Raw genomic sequence first — 19,862 nt, 5'->3', positions numbered from 1 at the left:
TTTTTTCCCTTAAATTTTTTCCTCCCTACCTTTCAATTTTGCACCTAAAAATCCATATGATGGCTTATTTTTTGCACCACCAATTCTACTTTGTAATGACATCAGTCATTTTTCCCAAAAATCTATGGCGAAACAGAAAAAAAAATCACTGTGAGACAAAATTGAAACAAAAAACGCCATTTTGTAACTTTTGGGGGCTTCTGTTTCTACGTAGTACATTTTTCGGTAAAAATGACACATTTTCTTTATTCTGTAGGTCCATACAATTAAAATGATACCCTACTTATATAGGTTTGATTTTGTCGTACTTCTGAAAAAATCCTAACTACATGCAGGAAAATGTAAACGTTTTAAATTGTCATATTCTGACCCCTATAACTTTTTTTTATTTTTCTGCATATGGGTCGGTATGAGGGCTCATTTTTTGCCCCGTGATCTGAAGTTTTTAGCGGTACCATTTTTGTATTGATCGGACTTGTTGATCGCTTTTTATTCATTTTTTCATGATATAAAAAGTGACCAAAAATACACTATTTTGGACTTTGGAATTTTTGTGCGCGTACGCCATTGACCGTGCGGTTTAATTAATGATATATTTTTATAGTACGGACATTTCCACACGCAGCGATAACACATATGTTTATTTTATTTTTATTTACACAGTTTTTTTTTTTTTTTTTAAATGTGGGTGATTAAAACTTTTATTAGGGTTAAATGATCTATTCACTTTTTTTTCACTTTTTTTTTTGCAGTGTTATTGCTCCCATAGGGACCTATCACACTGCACACACTGATCTTTTACATTGATCACTGGTTTCTCATAGGAAACCAGTGATCAATGATTCTGCCGCTTGACACTCATGCCTGGATCTCAGGCACTGAGCAGTCCTTCGGCGATCGGACACCAGGAGGCAAGGTAGGAGACCCTCATCGTGTCCCAGAGCTGTACGGGATGCCGCAATTTCGCAGCGGACATCCCAAACAGCCCCCTGAGCTAACCTGCAGTGATTTACTTTCACTTTAGACGCGGCATTCAACTTTGAATGCCGCGTCTAAAGGGTTAATAGTGCGCAGCACCACAATCAATGTCGCACGCTATTAGCCTTGGGCCCCGACCACGTCGAGGCCCCGCGTTATAGAAAGGGAAAGGACTCAGGACGTACCGGTACGTCCTTGGTCCTTAAGAGGTTAAAGGTGTACTCCAATGGAAAACATTTTTTTTACATTGACTGGTGCCAGAAAGTTAAAAAGATTTGTAAATTACTTCTATTAAAAAAATCGTAATCCTTCCAGTACTTATCAGCTGCTGTATGATCCACAGGAAGTTCTTTTCTTTTTGAATTTCCTTTCTGCCTGACCATGGTGCTCCCTGCTGACAGAGAAAACCTATCCTGCTCTGGACAGTTCCAAAAATGGGCAGAGGTGTCAGCAGAGAGCACCGTGGTCAGGTAGAAAGGTAATTCAAAAAGAAAAGAACTTCCTGTGGATCATAACAGCAGCATATAAGTACTGGAAGGATTAATATTTTTTTCATAGAAGTAATTTGCAAATCTTTTTAACTTTCTGGCACCAGTCAATGTAAAAAAAATAAAATTGTTTTCCAGTGGAGGACCCCTTTAAAGGGGTTCTCCGTTGCCCTGCCATCCGGAGCTCCGCTCGCAGCGTCCGGAAGTTTATTACTCCGAACGCTGTGTACGGGCTTCCGTGTTCGAGGCCGCCCCCTCATGGCGTCATTCGTGATGTCACGCTCGCCCCCTCAACGAAAGTCTATGGGACCGCTGTCACGCCCGAGGGGGCGGCCTCGTGACGTTAGGAGGGGGCGGCCTCGAACACGGAAGCCCGTACACAGCGTTCGGAGTAATGAACTTCCGGATGCTGCGAGCGGAGCTCCGGATGGCAGGGCAGCGGAGAACCCCTTTAAGCTCTAAAGACCAACAACCCCATTTTGGCAAATCATCTTTAAAGAGGGTGCCTAAACAAAGATGACATATGGTCAGTAAAACATCTGTCCTCAGTTTATCTCAAAGATATCTTCAAAAATGGTGGAAAATAGCTTTTCAACATTTATTAAAGGCAATGTATCACCTAGATTTATTTTCCTGATTCTAGACAGATACTGAAAGAAGTTATTTCTTTTAATCTGTTTCTACTTTCTGGTTGAAAATGTTTTATTTCATTTTCTGCATTATTATGGTGGCTACTATCTTGCCTAAGATGCCTAAACATCATTTAGTGATATGTGTTATTTAGATGAATTGCAGACGCTACTGCGCATTGTCTGTGACATTGTCTGTGACATTTTCAGAGGTCTTTCTAAGGATGAGGCTGATATCTGCTGTGAATGGTGGTGGATCCAGTATTACCTATATACAGGTGTCACCATTCACTGTAATCCTGTCTGCGCTACGAAATTACCTGTACAGAACAGGAAGTCTTAGCTTAGTTTTAGGCCTAGTGGCCAGAATGGTAAAAGCAAAATTTCAGGATTATTAAAAAATTTAGATGGAAAGTATTGAGCATGTAAAGTTTTGTTCTCCGGAAGAGAACCCACTGCTAAAGGTGTCTGGCATCAGTTTGCCTCTTCTCTCTCCATTCAGAACACATGCACTCATTTGAGCCCAAGGTTTATGTGTATGGAGGGATCGGGAAAGATAGATGTCAACCAATGAACAATCAGCCTGCAGATATTACATGCGTATAGATACCTTAAACTTAACTGCAACACATAAAGGGGTACTTCGGGGAAAAAATTTTTTTTAGAATCAACAAATACAGGTTTGTGAACTACTCTTATATATATATATATATATATATTTAAAAAAAATCTCAGTTCTTCCAGTACTAATCAGCTGCTGTATGCCCTGAAGGTATGCTGTCTTCCATGTTGTTCTTTCCATTAAGAGACAATATTCCTTGCTGTCACCTCTGTCCATGTCAGTAACTAGTTAAATATAAAAGTAATGATGAGGCTCGTGTACTGCCAATTGCCAATCAAGACCGAATCAACCAAACTGTCACCTTTACCCACGGTGACCAAAGAAGTCAAAATTAGAAAAAAAAATGGTTTTGAAGCTCAAAGTCAAGGATACTGGATCAGTATAGTAAGTATAAAAGCAATTTATTGTATTAGCAAACTGAAATTAACAATAAAATAATTGTGCACATATTAGTAATAGTATAATATGACTCGCGGTCCACAGGGCCCTTTTGAACCTCTATAGTCAAGGTATTAGTTTATACACTGAAATCAAACCACCTATGAAACTTGATAAAAACTAATAAAAACTATGAACAAAGCAGCTTTGGGTATAATGGTATTGATAAGTCACTTATAGGTAACGTAGCTGCTGACACCAATATATATATCCAATATAACCTCCGATGTTAAACTGGTAATAGTCACTGGTAATATCTCACAGTTCAAGCAGTCACAGTTTAAGTTTGGTGCAGAGCACCACTCACCCGTCCGGACGTGTGGATGATATCTGCTAAGCAGAGGTAGCGGAGTAAATGTCACTCACCTTAGTAGCTGGTATTGATCCTAGAATTGCGCTCCTTATTGTATAGAACAATCATTGCATGGAGACACGGCGGTCTCCTCTGTTGGTGTGGCAAGTGCTGCTAGGGGACACAGCGGTCTCCTCTGTTAGTGCAGAAAGTTAGTGTAGCGCATGGTAGAAGCAGGTAATCGCTGCTGGGAGACACGGCGGTCTCTCCTGTGTTTGCAGCGCAGAGGTATTAAGTCAGGCTGTAGCAAGAACAGAACAGTGCTGTATGGTGAGTGGTACTCTCCAGTGGTGGCGTCCTCATGGTATTGGAACGCACGCTTCGAGATAGACAGAAAAAGTGGTTTCTTGATTCAGGGTATGTCAGCGGGATAGTAAAGGTGCCAAAATGCAGTTTGTGGAGGTGGTAATATCAGAGTTACGGCTGGAAACGTTTCAGGACCCCTTTAGGTCCTTTCTTCAGCAGCATATAATAAGATTTGCTAAAACTGTCTTATTCTAGTCCCAGTGCAAACTTCACATGTGCCCGATTTATCAAAGTCTCAAACTAACCGATAAATCTGATAAATCTATAGATTGTCTAGTGTTAGGTTTATACCAACTTTTTGTTGACATACTCCAAACCAGAATCATGTGCCAAAATGTTGCCACAATTTTTGGGCCATATAGGCTATGTCCCTTGGCACAGAGGCCACACCTTTTTTTTCGGACCCTTCCATGTTTCAAACGCCACAGTGTCGGCCCGAAGAAAGCGGGAGGTCCCAGCGGCCGGACCCCCCATGATCAGATATCTCATCCCCTATTCTTTGGATAGGGTATAAGATGTATAGGGGCGGAGTACCCCTTTAAGTCTTTTGTTGTATTGTATAGACTGGAAACTCTTCAACTACAAGAATGGGTTGAATCAGTGAAGTAGAAAAAACAAATCACTCATCTCTCCATCTAATATAAAAAATATTCTTTGTCATGTGTACATTTTTGGTTTCTGATATCAGTACAGAAAACCTTTTTAAAACTTTTTTCTATTTATACTTTATTCTTTTTGGAGTATGTGTGTTGATTTGCTTTTGTTTTTAGCAGATTGTCTTTTGTATCTTGTACATATTAGGTAATTTTTATTTTGGCTATGTATCTGATATTTTCAGGTCAGTTATTCACAATCTTTTATCCATGTGAGAGCCTCTGGGTTACCTCTACCTAGTTACATAGTTACATAGTTAGTACGGTAGAAAAAAGACATATGTCCATCAAGTTCAACCAGGGAATTAAGGAGTAGGGGTGTGGCGCGATATTGGGGAAGGGATGGGATTTTATATTTCTTCATAAGCATTAATGTTATTTTGTTCCATGAATGTATCTAATCCTGTTTTAAAGCTGTTAATTGTTCCTGCTGTGACCAGTTCCTGAGGTAGACCGTTCCATAAATTCACAGTCCTCACGGTAAAGAAGGCATGTCGCCCCTTGAGACTAAACTTTTTCTTCTCCAGACGGAGGGAGTGCCCCCTCGTCCTTTGGGGGGGTTTAACCTGGAACAGTTTTTCTCCATATTTTTTGTATGGGCCATTAATATACTTATATACGTTTATCATATCCCCCCTTAAACGTCTCTTCTCAAGACTAAACAATTGTAACTCCTTTAATCGCTCCTCATAGCGAAGATGATCCATGCCCCATATTAGTTTAGTCGCGCGTCTCTGCACCCTTTCCAGCTCCACAGTGTCCCTTTTATGGACAGGTGCCCAAAACTGAACAGCATATTCCAGGTGAGGCCGTACCAATGCTTTATAAAGGGGGAGTATTATGTCCCTGTCCCTTGAGTCCATGCCTCTTTTGATACATGACAATATCCTGCCGGCTTTGGAAGCAGCAGCCTGACATTGCATGCTATTCTGTAGTCTGTGATCTACAAGTACACCCAGATCCTTCTCTACCAGTGACTCTGACAGTTTAATCCCCCCTAAGACATACGATGCATGCAGGTTATTAGTACCCAGATGCATAACTTTACATTTATCCACATTGAACCTCATTTGCCAAGTGGATGCCCAGACACTTAGTCTATCCAAGTCATCTTGTAACTTATGCACATCCTCTATAGACTGTACCGTGCTACAAAGCTTGGTGTCATCTGCAAAGATAGAAACAGAGCTGTTAATGCCATCCTCTATATCATTGATAAATAAATTAAACCTACATATTTTATAAATCTCAGCCACTGCTAGGTTTTGTTCTGGTAACATTTATTGACTGTTTTGACTGCTTCTATACTAAACATCTTTGGACAAGCTTACATAAAATACCACTATAGTAAAAGTGACAGTTCTTGTTGGTGTCTTCCGAGTAACCTCTGGCCAGTATCCAAGGAACACAAGGGTTTAGGAACATGGTGCAGAATCATAATCTGTTATAGCATGGAATGAGGTGTAGAAATATATTTATACTATGAGTATAATGCCACCTGTGACACTTTCAGGTACGCAGACGTGTTAGACATGTATTCTACACTCTAGACAACGTTTTTGCACTTGACCGCCTGGGAATTTTGCAAATGTTTTGTTTAGAGAAGTAAAAGTTTTGAAATTCTATTACAATAATAGAAAAGGTATTGACTTGTTGAATTGAGGGGGCGGGTGTGACGTCATGGGACACTTTTACTTATGAAAGTGATTCTGAGATAGTTTATTCGTGACATATTGTACTTTACATTAGTGGTAAATTTTGATTGATATATGTAGCATTTTTTGTAAAAAATCCCAAATTTTGCGAAAAAAATGAAAGATGAGCAATTTTCTAGATTTTACATTTTCTGCTTGTACGATAAATAGTCATTAATATCATGCCGCACCTAACTAATGATTAATTCACATTTACAATATGTCTACTTTATGTTCCCATCATTTGATAAACATTCTTTAACTTTTTTAGGATGTTAGAGGGTTTATAAGTTTAGCAGCAATTTTCCAGATTTTCAGGGACCAGTTCAGTTCTGAAGTGGAATTGAGAGGCCAGTATATTAGATACTCCCTTAAATCACACTGTTTTAAAAACTGCACCCCTTAAGGATTCAGAATCCTTAAGGATTTAAGACTATTGGTGATTTAATTTATATTGGGGAGTGGCTTTTTCACATGTTTTTTATGTCCCTATAGAGGACTATTTTTGGCAATCATCAGATTGCTAACACAGTTCAGTGCAATGCATATGCATAGAGCTGATAAGTATTATCTGCAATCTTCTTCTCTGGTCTGTTAGAAGGTTTCAAAGAAAATCTGTCACCAGTGTCACCTGTGCTAACCTGTCGGTACCAACAGGTAGTGCAGGTTACACAGATGACTACGGTACTTACCTTGTCCCGATCTGTGCAGGGGATCTCTGGTAATCTTGTCCGTTATCTTCAGCTCCAGGCCCGGCTTGGGGCACGGGCAGAGCTTAGTGACGTCACTTCTGCTGTTCTCTAGTAGCAGGACCCAACAGAGAGCAGCAGCAGCTTGGGGCATGGGCAAAGCTTAGTGATGTCATTGCTGCTGCTCTCTGCTGGGACAGGATTACCGGAGATCCCCTACACGGAATAGAACAAAGTACCATTGTCATCAGTGTCATTTGCACTACCTGACGGTACCAACATGTTAGTGCAGGTGACACTGGTGACAGATTTCCTTTAAAGGAAATCTGTCAGCTGTATTTGCTTTTAAAAGTTGTAGACATCATTAGATAGCTATAAGGGTATAAAAGCGAACTGTACCTTTCCTGGAGCTGATGGTGGTTGCCAAACGTATAAAATCCCAGTTTGATTTCCCAGCCAGGTGTCAAGGAGGTGGAGTTGAGTCGCTGAAATCATAAATATCTAAATTTGTTTGCACGTGCAGGATAAATCATCATAAAACCTAAAAGATGACTTGTGAATCACCTTATAAGAAATAGCCTAATGGCAAGTATTTTGTTCCAAAGTAAGCTCCGAATAGGATCTTCTGCTGGATCTATGCGGCCTTATTATATTAAAGCTCCATTATTAAGTGCCTGTGCCTACTAGAGAATCCTCTTGCACTGTTGTGGGTCCAGTCTGACTAAGGGGATTATTAATAATTCATGTGTCAGTGACATGAATGTGTAAATGTGTCCACTTACTGCTCCTATTGGGAGCAGTGTCCTATACTGCTCCTATCGACATTCACATTGTTTGTAACGAATGGGAGATGCACTGAGATACTCTGGATGGGCCATCAATATTTTTGGGCTGAAAATTCCTTTTATCAGACTAGTATACTTAATTTAGACATATTTATTGATTCTTTCTACAGAGGTGGCAAGAATGAACCAGAGCCTGAGCAGCCCACTCCCCGAAAAGTGTCCATAAGGAGAATTCACTCAGTAAGTGAGTTCGACCCAGATGTGCTGGATAGTATGCATTCCTTGGGTTGCTTCAGGGATAAAACCAAACTGAAACAAGAACTACAGAATGAAGAGTAAGTATTCATGGTGATCTTTGATGAATTAGATTACAATGTCATTCACTTCATAGGTGGTGGTATGAATCTGTGCATGGTGCTTTCCTTCATAGACACAGCAACATTAGCATAGGGGAAACAATATTAGGGTTACATGTCTCATCTCCTTATAGGTTATAGATCAAAGAAAACCACTGAATCAGTCCCCAAACACCAAATCTAGATAAGTTTTGAGGTGGTCCTTTACAGTGATCATGGGGATTATAAATTGTATAGTTGAAACAGTTTCTGATTAGCAACATAAATAATATTTTTTTAGCTTATTTTAACCCCTTAACGACGCAGAATTTATATTTACGCCCTGCGCTGGCTCCCGCGATATAACCCGGGGTCAAGCGGTGACCCCGCGTCATATCGGGTCGGTCCCGGCGGCCATCAATGGCCGGGACCATGGCTAATACGGAACATCACCGATCGCGGTGATGCCCTGTATTAACCCTTCAAACGTGGCAATCAAAGTTGACCGCCGCGTCTGAATTGAAAGTGAAAGTAACTCGGCTGCTCAGTCGGGCTGTTCGGTAATCCCGAACAGCTTACAAGATGCCGGGAGGATCCCTACCTGCCTCCTCGGTGTCTGATCGGGGAATGACTGCTCCGTGCCTGAGATTCAGGCAAGAGCAGTCAAGTGCCGAAAACACTGATCAATGGCATCTTAATACATGCCAGTGATCAGTGTAAAAGATCAGTGTGTGCAGTGTTATTGCCCCCTATGGGAGCTATAACACTGCAAAAAAAAAGTGTTATTAAATGTGATTTAACCCTTTCCCTAATAAAAGTTTGAATCACCCCCCTTTTCCCAAAAAAAAAAAAAACAGTTTAAATAAAAATAAAATTTTTTGATATCGCCACATGCGTAAATGACCAAACTAGAAAATAGCGTATTTTCGGTCACTTTTTATACCATTAAAAAAATGAATAAAAAGTGATCAAAAAGTCCGATCAAAACAAAAATGGGACTAATAAAAACTTCAGATCCCAATGCAAAAATTGAGCCCTCAAACCGACCCATACGTGGAAAAATAAAAAAGTTATAGGGGTCAGAAGAGGACATTTTTAAACGTATACATTTTCCTGCATGTAGTTATGATTTTTTACAGAAGTACAACAAAATCAAACCTATATAAGTAGGGTATCATTTTAACCGTATGGACCTACAGAATAAAGATAAGGTGTCATTTTTACCGAAAAATGCACTTCGTAGAAACGGAAGCCCCCAAAATTTACAAAATTGAATTTTTTCTTCTATTTTGTCACACAATGGCCCTCATTTACTTAGAAAATCGGGTTGTAAGTCTATCTTGCTTTCTTACCCAACTGCTTTTTTCCCCTGGTATTTATTATTATGTCGCATCCTGTTTGTCGCACGTGGGTTTTGTTGATTTTGGTTTCCAACTCCTCTGAGTTGTCGGGAAAAAATCCACAACAATTCAACAAATTCGGGTTGGAAACCTTTATAAATACGTGGGAAAGCTCAGAAATGTCGGGTTATGCCCCTTTTTCGGGTTTGGGAGAATCCACATCGGGTCCGTCGGAAAAAATGTTGCATCGTGTCGCAGACTGGCGCACGATGTCTGCGACATGTCGCAGACAAAGATGCGCCAAAAAAACTTGACAAAACAAGTCGGGTTTAGAATAATAATTGAGGGCCAATGACTTTTTTTTCAATTTCGCCATATATTTTTGGGTAAAATGACTTTTTCCACTGCAGGAACCCTGCAAAGTAAAATTGATAGCGTAAAAAATAAGGCATCATATGGATTTTGAGGTGGAAAATTTAAAGGGTTAGGATTTTTAAAAGGAGGAAAATGGAGGAAAAAACGAAAATGCAAAAACTGAAAAACGCTGAGTCCTTAAGGGGTTAAAGATATATAACGTTCAAGAGAAAAATAAAAATACACTGAAAAATATTTTCTATTTTGGCATAGACCTTTTGGACAGGTGTCAAGGCAAGGGCATCTCTATATTTCATCTGGTAAAGTTCTAGTACAAAATGTTTCAGAGCCTTGATCTAGATGAGTTAACTACAGTATTTGCTGTTACCTAGATAACTTATGCTTATGTTTCAGGGTAACAACCAGGGGTCAAGTCCTGGAAGAAAAAGTGTGGGAACTCACCCAACATTTCCACTCAAGGACTGGTCTTGCAGGACTCTTGATAATGGGAACAGGGTTCCTGCAGTGGAAAAAGTGCAGGAACTCCGTTCCCATGAGTTCCTGCAGGATTTGAGCCCTGGTAACAACTTATGATGTATCTGCAACCTAAAGAAAATGTACAGTGATATGAATTTATTCTGTATCTTTTGAATTAGTGTTACCTTGTGGGCACCTGGATGCTGCCGGAGGCTTCTTTATATATTAATCATTTTATTGTCCTTTTGTACAAACTTCTAAAAGGAGCACATCCGTCTGAAACATGCTTCCATCTACAAGACTTGTTCATTCAAATTGATCTGCTGTCCATCTACAAATGTATAAGAACATATTTTTTTTCAGTGAAAACCAAGAGAAAATGATTTATTACCTTCTCCTGGATCGTAAGGAAAGATATCCAAGTTGTGAGGATGAGGACCTCCCACCTCGGAATGATATAGGTATGGAAGCAAGGTCACATAAATGGTCACTGATAAAACACAAGCATTATCCTCAGTATATATTGTAAAATATGACACTGATAAATACTTGAATATTAATAAACCGTAATATTGTAACATAATTGATGTGTTAATATTAACAGATTAAAATTAAAACTGAAATAGTAGACACAAAATAGTAGACACTAAGGCCCAGATTTATCAAACTCTGTGAGCCCAAAAATTTAGACATTTTTCCACATCAACCAATCACAGCTCAGCTTTCACTTTACCGGAGCTCATTAGCTGAGCTGTGATTGGTCGCTGTGGGAAAATCTCTCTATATTTTCTCTCACACAGTTTGATAAATCTGGGCCTAATAGTATAAAACATATAGGGGGAGATTTATCAAACCCTGTCCAGAGGAAAAGTTTCCCAGTTGCCCATAGCAACCAATCAGATCACTTCTTTCATTTTTAACAAGGCCTCTGTAAAATGAAAGAATCAATCTGATTGGTTGCTATGGACAATTGGGCAACTTTTCCTTTTCACTGGTTTTGATAAATCTCCCCCATAGTGAAAAAAAAGGATTTCCATGCAGAGCATAGACAGAGCATAAAAAGGATTCTTTAAAGGGGTACTTTTTCAAATCAACTGGCACCAGAAAGTAACATCGATTTGTAAATTAATCTTAATCCTTCCAGTACTTATAGGCTGCTGTATGCTCCAGAGGAAGTTGAGTTGTTCTTTTCTATCCGACCACAGTGCTCTTTGCTGCCAACTCTATCCATGTCAGGAACTGTCTGGAACAGGAGAGGTTTGCTATGGGGATCTGCTCCTACTCTGGACAGTTCCTGACATGGACAAAGGTGTCAGCAGAGAGCACTGTGGCCAGACAGAAAGGAACAACTCAACTTCCTCAGTAGTATACAGCAGCCAATAAGTACTGAAAGGATTAAGATATTTTAAGTGATTTACAAATCTGTTTAACTTTCTGGAGCAAATTGCTATGAAAAAAATAGTTTTCCATCGAAGTACCCCTTTAAAGGAAATCTGTCATCAGTATCATCCACACTAACCTGTCATACAGGCTTGTAGTGCAGGTAATACTGATCCAAATGATACTTACCGCATCTTGATCCGTCGCTCCATTCTGTTGTAATTCTTCTTTTTGTGTATATGCAAATTAGTTGCTTGAGGCACGGGTGGAGCTACGAATCCTGCTCAGGGCACTGTGATGTCGTCTTTGCCGGGTGGGTGCTCCGCCCGGCTCCTCCATCCTTATAATCCCCCTCCCTGCTCGCTCGGTGTGCGCCACTGTTCAGCGCATGCGCTGTTCCCTGGGTACACCCGGAAGCAGTGTTCAGGCACCCAAGGACGCTGGAATGAAGCTCAGCCGTACGCCGCTTCCGGGTGTACCCATGCACCAACAGTGAAGTACACCAAGTGAGCAGGGAGGGGGTAATGAAGATTGATGAATGGGGCGGAGCACCCACCCGGCGAAGATGGCATCACAATGCCCGGAGCAGGGTTCGTAGCTCTTCGTAGCTCTGCTCGTGCCCCATGCAACTAATTTGCAGATACAGAAAAAGAATAATTAACGTAACGGAGCGACGGATCAAGATGGGGTAGCTATCATTTTGATCAGTATCACCCACACTACAAGCACCTGTATGAAAGGTTAGTGCGGGTGATACTGATGACAGATTTCCTTTAAATGACTGAAGTATTGGGTTGGAGACATATTAGTTTTTTGTTTTTTTTGTTTTTCTTCCTGGTCGTGGGGATTGGGGGTTCCTCTCAGAAATTATTCTTCCGCCTGTTCATATACACAATCCCAGATGAGGAAAAGCAATGAAGATAATGTAACTTTTAATACGTAATTTTAAAAGCGTTTCAGAGTTAACAGGACTATAAACATGCAGGTATGAAAAAAAGCCCACAACCATAAACAATATAAATATTACTGGATGGTAGTATTATATAATACCCTGATTTTAGTAACAGGTGTGGGATACAGGCATAAAAGATGGAAGGGGCTTGGGGTTCTAAATGCCCCCACACTATCCTATATTTAGCCTCTATAGCGATGGTATCATCAGGGGACTAATAAAAAAATAAAAAATAAAAATAGAGAGAGAGAGAGAGAGAGACAAGTATGGCAATAGAGAAAAAACACAAGATAAGGTGCACAAAAAGATAGGTCCTTAAAGGGGTACTTTAGTCGAAAACTTTTTTTTTAATCAACTGGTGCCAGAAAGTTAAACAGATTTGTAAATTACTTCTATTAAAAAATCTTAATCCTTCCAGTACTTTTTAGGGGCTGTATACTACAGAGGAAATGCTATTCTTTTTGTATTTCACTTCTGTCACAACCACAGTGCTCTCTGCTGACCTCTGCTGTCCATTTTAGGAACTGGACAGTTCCAACATAAAATGTGCTATTAAGAACAATGCATGAGCACAACTCCGCCAGCAGCTAATAATGACCATTGGCAGTATTGTGTGTCTCCGCACCACAATACTGATCATTAATGAATAAAAAGGCAATTATTTGTAAACGGAAATACTATTCCATCAAATTGAACCGGGCCAGTATTAAAACTCATAATGTTGAATGATATTGCACCAGTATCAATAAGTCTAAAATTGCCCTCCATGTTGGTTACTCACACAACACCTAGAAGTTAGGCAAGATGACCCTAAGGCTAGCTTCCCACTGTGGAATTTCTGGGCAGAATTTCTGCCGGAGATCAAGCCGGCGGCACTAGGACCACGCGGACTACATTGCCGTCCCCATAGATGGCAATGCATTTCTGAGCAGATCTCCCAAAAAGATCCACCCAGAAATGCATTGCAGTCGATGGGGGCAGCAATGCAGTCTGCTCGGTCCTAGCACCGCCGGCTCGATCTCCGGCAGAAATTCTGCCCAGAAATTCTACAGTGTGAACCCAGCCTAAGAAGCACAGCCAGACCTGAGAAATAGAACAATAAACTGTTATTTTACAAGGCTATGAATACATTTCATTGTGCAATGTTGTATATTATGGAGAGACCTTCTCTGCATTTTTGTTGATTTCATATATTAGTCAGAAATACTGACTAATATATGAAGTTTGCAATATTATGTATTTTTGAGAAATAAAAGATAAAAAAAATAAGTCACTGACCTATTCAGTATTGCCCGTGATATTACCAGTATATGTCTAAGGACATTTCATAGCTGTGTGCCTGAAGTGAACCTGTCAGCTCCCCCCAAGTCTTGATTGATAGATCTCTCTTTGTTCCAGTATAGGGAGATTTCTATTAAAGGGGTTATCCAGGTTTTATTAGCTTTTCCCTATTATGCCTGTGATGCCAAGTTATGTGCTAAGTGCTTTACCGGCCTTACATATGTGGGGTGTATCAACCCCTTTTTTGTGATTTCATGGTCCCCCCCCAAGTTCAGCATTCCTCTGGTCTGTGGATGACTGTTGTCTCAAGCTTTTCTCCGGATCCTGTTTGGCTTGAAACAACAGCTGCTTATAGGGGGCTTGGCTTCGTTTTGTCTTCTCTGACAAGCCAGCACCCTGATGACGTGTGCGGCCCAGCTGTATGTGCTGTCGCCCCTGTGATCAAACAGGATCCTGGAAAAGGCTTGAGACAACAGTCATCCAGACACTGGAGGAATGCTGAACCTGGGGGGACCATAAATTCCCTAAAAAGGGGTCGATCCACTCCACACATGTTAGGCATGTAAAGCATTTAAAGGGGTACTCCGGTGAAAACCTTTTTTCTTTTAAATCAACTGGTGGCAGAAATATTTGTAAATTTCTTCTATTAAAAAATCTTAATCCTTCCTGTACTTATTAGCTGCTGAATACTACAGAGGAAATTATTTACTTTTTGGAATGCTCTCTGATGACATCACGAGCACAGTTCTCTCTGCTGACGTTATTATAATAATAATAATGCTTTATTTATTGTTGTCCTTAGTGGGATTTGAACCCAAGTCCCCAGCACTGCAAGGCAGCAGTGCTAACCACTGAGCCACCATGCTGCACTTAGCATACATCTGCTATGCACGGTTGCTAAAATGGACAGAGATGTCAGCAGAGAGCACTGTGCTCGTGATGTCATCAGTGTTCCAAAAAGAAAGGAATTTCCTCTGTAGCATTCAGCAGCTAACAAGTACTGGAATGATTAAGATTTTTCAATAGAAGTAATTTACAAATATGTTTAACTTTCTGCCACCAGTTGATTTAAAAGAAAAAAGGTTTTCACCGGAGTACCCCTTTAAGACATAACTTGGCATCACTGGCACAATAGTGAAAATGTATTAAAACGTTCATAGCCTCTTTATTATTAGCCAGTGCTGATAGAAGAAGCTACCAAGGGCTGCCCTGATGACTTAAAGATCAGGCACCATGAAAGTGATGAAAGGTTCCTTTTATTTTTAGGCACCTCTTTGCAATGGGTGTCACTGAAACACCTGTATTTGGCTAGGTTTATAGAAAACCCAGATTGCCCATAGCAACCAATCAGATTGCTTCTTTCTTTTTTAGATGCTTTTTTTTTTGTTTTGTTTTTTTTTTTTTAACAAATGAAAGCAGCAATCTGATTGGTTGTTATGGGCAACTGCCTAACTCTTCCTCTACACAGGTTTTGATAAATCACACCCAATGTTTAGGAGGGTGTTTGCATACTTTTGGTGATATGATGAGTGTCTATTTTGATCTGTCATTTAGATATGGTTTGCAGAGTGGCGATTATAGTGAAGTGCATTACAGCGAGTTTCAGCTTTCTTAATACATCCTTGTATGTAATTGTAAAATTCAACTAGAAACATCATTGGTTGCATGCATGCAGGCCTGTGCTGATGATTCTGTACCGCCAGGGGGTGCCTGGGCCCCCTGGCTGTATGAAACCTACCGGAGTCTTCACCAAGGACTTGCGGCGATATCATATGTATCCAACCAACCAACCCCAAAACAAAGGCACCAACCACAAACAAACAGATCCAAAATAACATCAACTTTTATTAGTTACGGTACATACATTTAAAAACATATAAAAAGCATGAAAAGGGATTTAGGCACCAGACTTCACTCATAAAAGAAATGTGGTGGTAGAGACAAACATATGATAGGCAGATAAATTTGCAGCATACAGAAAAAGTTATAATTTAAAAATAATACAGTGTCCACTATCTTAGACAGGATACAAGTATAAAATACTTGGAATGGGAGCAAAGATGCACGATTAAATGCTGCATTAAACAAAGAAAATACCTACTAGAGAAAAAGAAGGGCACACAATAACAAGCCATATGCAGTGCCTGAGACCAACCACATGCGTACACCAATGTACGTTTCATGCGCAGGTGGGACTGCAAATAAGACAAATCACTTAGGGGAAATGTTTGATAAAAATGCATTTGTTCTGCATTAATGCAGTGTTTATTTGATTCACCCATGTGCCCCCCATGCTCTGAGGTGAAATGGTTTACCACCAGAATTTAAGAACATACCAAAGGGACTAAATATTTTACTTTATGTGGACTGAGGTAGTAGATAAGACATGCCACAACACAAACTTGTCCCTAGGGCTGTTATAAACTTATTCAACACTGAATTGAAAATATGTAGTAATGAAATAGCTTTACTGTATACAAGACCATAAAAATGGTCTTTTTTTTTTCTATAATAGATCCACCACGCAAGAGAGTTGATTCTCCAATGCTTAACCGCCATGGAAAGCGCCGCCCTGAAAGAAAGTCTATGGAAGTCTTGAGTGTGACGGATGGTGGTTCACCGGTTCCCGCACGAAGGGCTATTGAGATGGCACAGCACAGTCAAAGGTAAAGACAGGCCTAGGTAATAAGTTTACATAAGTTTGCTGAGCCAAAGGAGAAAAACTGCCATGACAACTGCACTAGAATACTGGCTCCATTTGCATTAAACATATGGTGTACATGCATTTCAGCACATTTATTTAGTGTTTTATACACTTTTTGCACCTTGGCTGTAAAGTGGCATGATTTAGCAAAAAGAAACATGGCATGTATGATATTCCCACATGAAGGCGAAATGTGACGATAACCGGTATGTCGACAAACAGGAGGCATACAATTTCCGAGGTTTCATGTGGCTGAAAAAATTTGCTTTTGCATCGGCTTTTATACTATTGAAGTCCCTCCCACAAGCCACAGATTGTTTTTAAGTGCTCGAAATGTGATCACTTGCCAGTCTTCAAATCATACTCAATTTGAATAACTATAGCTTGTCCTTCTTGGTGTTGCAATTTTAATGTTAAGGAGATAATATATACTATAGACAGATAGATAGATAGATAGATAGAATAATAGATAGGTAGGACAAATATATTTCTAATACATTACCAACAATGGAGTAGGGAAAAAGAACATGGCACTCACCACAATGTAGTCTTGCACTGGATGTTTATTGCGGCATACAAACACCATTCAGTGGAGCTAACATGCAACGGGAGAGGGGGGCAGGAGAGTGGGCAAAGCAACATCCGTTTCGCGTCACATGACGCTTCTGGCCTCTGCCGCAATAAACATCCAATTGTGGTGAGTGCCATGTTCTTTTTCCGTACTCCTTTGTTGGAATTGCTCAATACTGTACATACCATATGAACATTGAGCTCCACTGTTTTTGAAGCTGACCGCGTTTAGTCCCGTAGTGGCAATATAGTGCACACGTGTATTTTGTGGTTCACTGCAGTGTCTAGCTGTGTTTCCTCTTTGAACTGTATATTTCAAATACATGTTAGATGGTTCAGAATACATTATATAAAAGGGAGCTGAACAAAAGTAAAGCCACAACAGTGCTAGTAAATCCACAGCTCACACTTCAGGTTCCTTTATTACATTCAGAAAACATGATCACTTTATTTCTAAAAATACAAGCGGCAATCCCTGATTATATTGTAGGGAAAATCATGATGGCTTAAAACGAATAGAGATCACATGAAATTACTAGATGCAGAAGGAAAGAGCCTTTGAAATCATACCACTTGACCTATATATCTATCTGGCTGAAACCTAATCCTTCTAAAGCATACAATTTAAAACGGGGTAGAATGGGGTCAGCTTCATTGTTCCATGTGCAGTGGGTAATAGATCTTTCTCATGTAGGTCCAGATCTGTGAGCGGTGCTTCAACTGGTCTCTCATCTAGTCCTCTCAGCAGTCCAAGGGTAAGTATTAAGAAGGAAATCACAGTTGTTACAGATGAGATATACAATTGCTCTACCATAACAGCAGATCACATTATCACTTCCTCGTGCCATACAATGCATACACCATCACTAGCCATCATGCTCCAGTTCAGGCCTAGCCTCCTCCCAACCTTATGGGCAGAACTGTTCTTTTTCATCATTCATTATTGCTGTACTCAAGTATGGTTTTGTCAAAGTATATAGTGAAACTGAATGTATCAGTTTCTGGATTTAGCTCATCCACAAATTGCTTTCAAATATAAAACATTAATATGTAGAATTTCATACATTTAAATACAATATATAATAATAAAATATACTGTAAGTTTGACAGGATCCACTAATATTGATTGTCTATGGGCCTTGTAGACGCATTGCCAGGGCCTTCTAATGGAGTTTTCTTGTCTATTATATCTCTGGATAAAGCAATTGTGTCATTGTGTCTGTGACACTTATCCCCCACCTTTTTCCTTATGATATACAATCATTTTTAGGAGTCTGGGTTGATACATGGGCATCTGATTTTTGATATTTTGCCTGACAGAAGTCTTGTTAGGTTTGACAAGAAAATATCACAACCTTTACTGTTAATGGAGCAACCAACAATTACTATGTTTATGTAGATCTTAACAGTGTGTTGTCTGCATATCACTAGGCTTCCATGTCTAAAAGATGCCCATCAAATGAATAGACATCTTCTTAGCCCACTTACCTTGTTTCCTGTACAGCAGTATAACATACAGGATGCCAGCAACTGGTCCCAGCAGTCAGGCTTAGAACCTCTCTTAGGCTGAATTCACATCACATTTTGTAGTTACAGTGACCGGATCCGGCTGAGACATGTGGAAACTGGGCCGGACCTGGCCCGCATCTCATTCATTTGAATGAGCCGACCGGAGCCAGGTAGTGACTCCGGTCAGCTCATTTTTGGCCTGTATCTGGTTTTCTGTCTGGTCAGAAAACCAGAAACTGGGCCAAAATGAGCCGATTGGAGTCACTGTCTGACTCTGGACGGCTCATTCAAATGAATGAGATGCGGGCCAGGTCTGGCTGGGATATGGGGGCACACGGATTTCACATGTCCCAGCCTGATCCAGTCACTGTAACTACAAAACGTGATGTGAATGCAGCCTTACTGCTTATCAGAGAAGATGAGGGATGCCAACTGCTTGTTCTGTAGCTGAAGATCTATTAAAAAACACAGAAGGCCTTTTTGTAAGAATAGTCTTTTTATGGTATTGTAGTCTGTTCACCACCTTAGCTTCCTCCATTGTGTTTTACAGCACTATTGCAAAGCTCAAAAAATGTCAATTCTATGTGACCTGACTATTATTAGAAAATAGCTCTTATGGTTAAACATGTTAGGTCTCCCTTTTTTCTTTCCAGCAGTGCAAGTATTAGCTTATCATGAAGCATTAATAAGATGCTGACCATTAAATTATTGTAAAACCATTGGCTTCCTATAATAACTAGAGTAGGCTCATCCTTAAAGGACATCTGCAGCCTAAATACACTTATCCCCCTATCCACAGATCTCCCAAATGGGTCCCGGCATTGCAAAGCTGTACTGCGTACCCCCCCCCCCTCCCCATACAGCTCTATGAGAGAGGTGGGGATGCACGAACACTGCATCCCCGCTTCTCCCATAGAACTACATCTAGGAGGCGTGTCGGCCCCGTGCCAGGGCCCCGTGCAGGAATTCGTGGAGGGTTCCAGCTTTTGAACCCTCCACAATCAAACACTTATTCCCTATCCTGTGGATAGGGGATAAGTATATTTAGGCTGCAGATGTCCTTTAAAGGGGCATGTATGTAAAAGATATATGTTGCAGTGTTTTATAAAAATGTATAGGCTGCTCTGGCAATACAAAAAAAAAATACAAAAAAAAAACAATACTTAAAGAGTTAGTTTGTGATTAACTTTAAAAAAAAAACTGGTCAGATAGGGGGTATTAAAAAAGGGCCCACTGTTACCCTCCTATCAAGGAGCTCTGGTTCATGCCATGTTTAGCTTCTGAATTTGGTGAGGTGGATGTCTTGCCTCAGCCACTGATGGGCTG

General features: G+C 40.2%; 1 protein-coding gene across 5 annotated transcripts in view; it reads left to right on the top strand.

Annotated features, from left to right (window-relative positions):
- LOC130294411 (serine/threonine-protein kinase BRSK2-like) overlaps window positions 1-19,862 on the top strand; it is a 409,324-nt gene that overhangs the window by 365,671 nt on the left and 23,791 nt on the right. For all 5 annotated transcript variants that reach the window (XM_056544139.1, XM_056544141.1, XM_056544140.1 and 2 more), the window contains exons 10-13: window positions 7,805-7,969; window positions 10,504-10,601; window positions 16,269-16,419; window positions 17,722-17,782. In XM_056544139.1, coding sequence (XP_056400114.1) covers window positions 7,805-7,969; window positions 10,504-10,601; window positions 16,269-16,419; window positions 17,722-17,782 — 475 coding nt within the window. The remainder of the gene's footprint in view (window positions 1-7,804; window positions 7,970-10,503; window positions 10,602-16,268; window positions 16,420-17,721; window positions 17,783-19,862) is intronic.

The sequence above is a fragment of the Hyla sarda genome, chromosome 10 (genome assembly GCF_029499605.1).
Source record: "Hyla sarda isolate aHylSar1 chromosome 10, aHylSar1.hap1, whole genome shotgun sequence".
NCBI lineage: Eukaryota > Metazoa > Chordata > Amphibia > Anura > Hylidae > Hyla > Hyla sarda.
The sequence above is the reverse complement of the archived record's forward strand: the minus strand, read 5'-3'. Positions and strand labels throughout refer to the sequence as shown.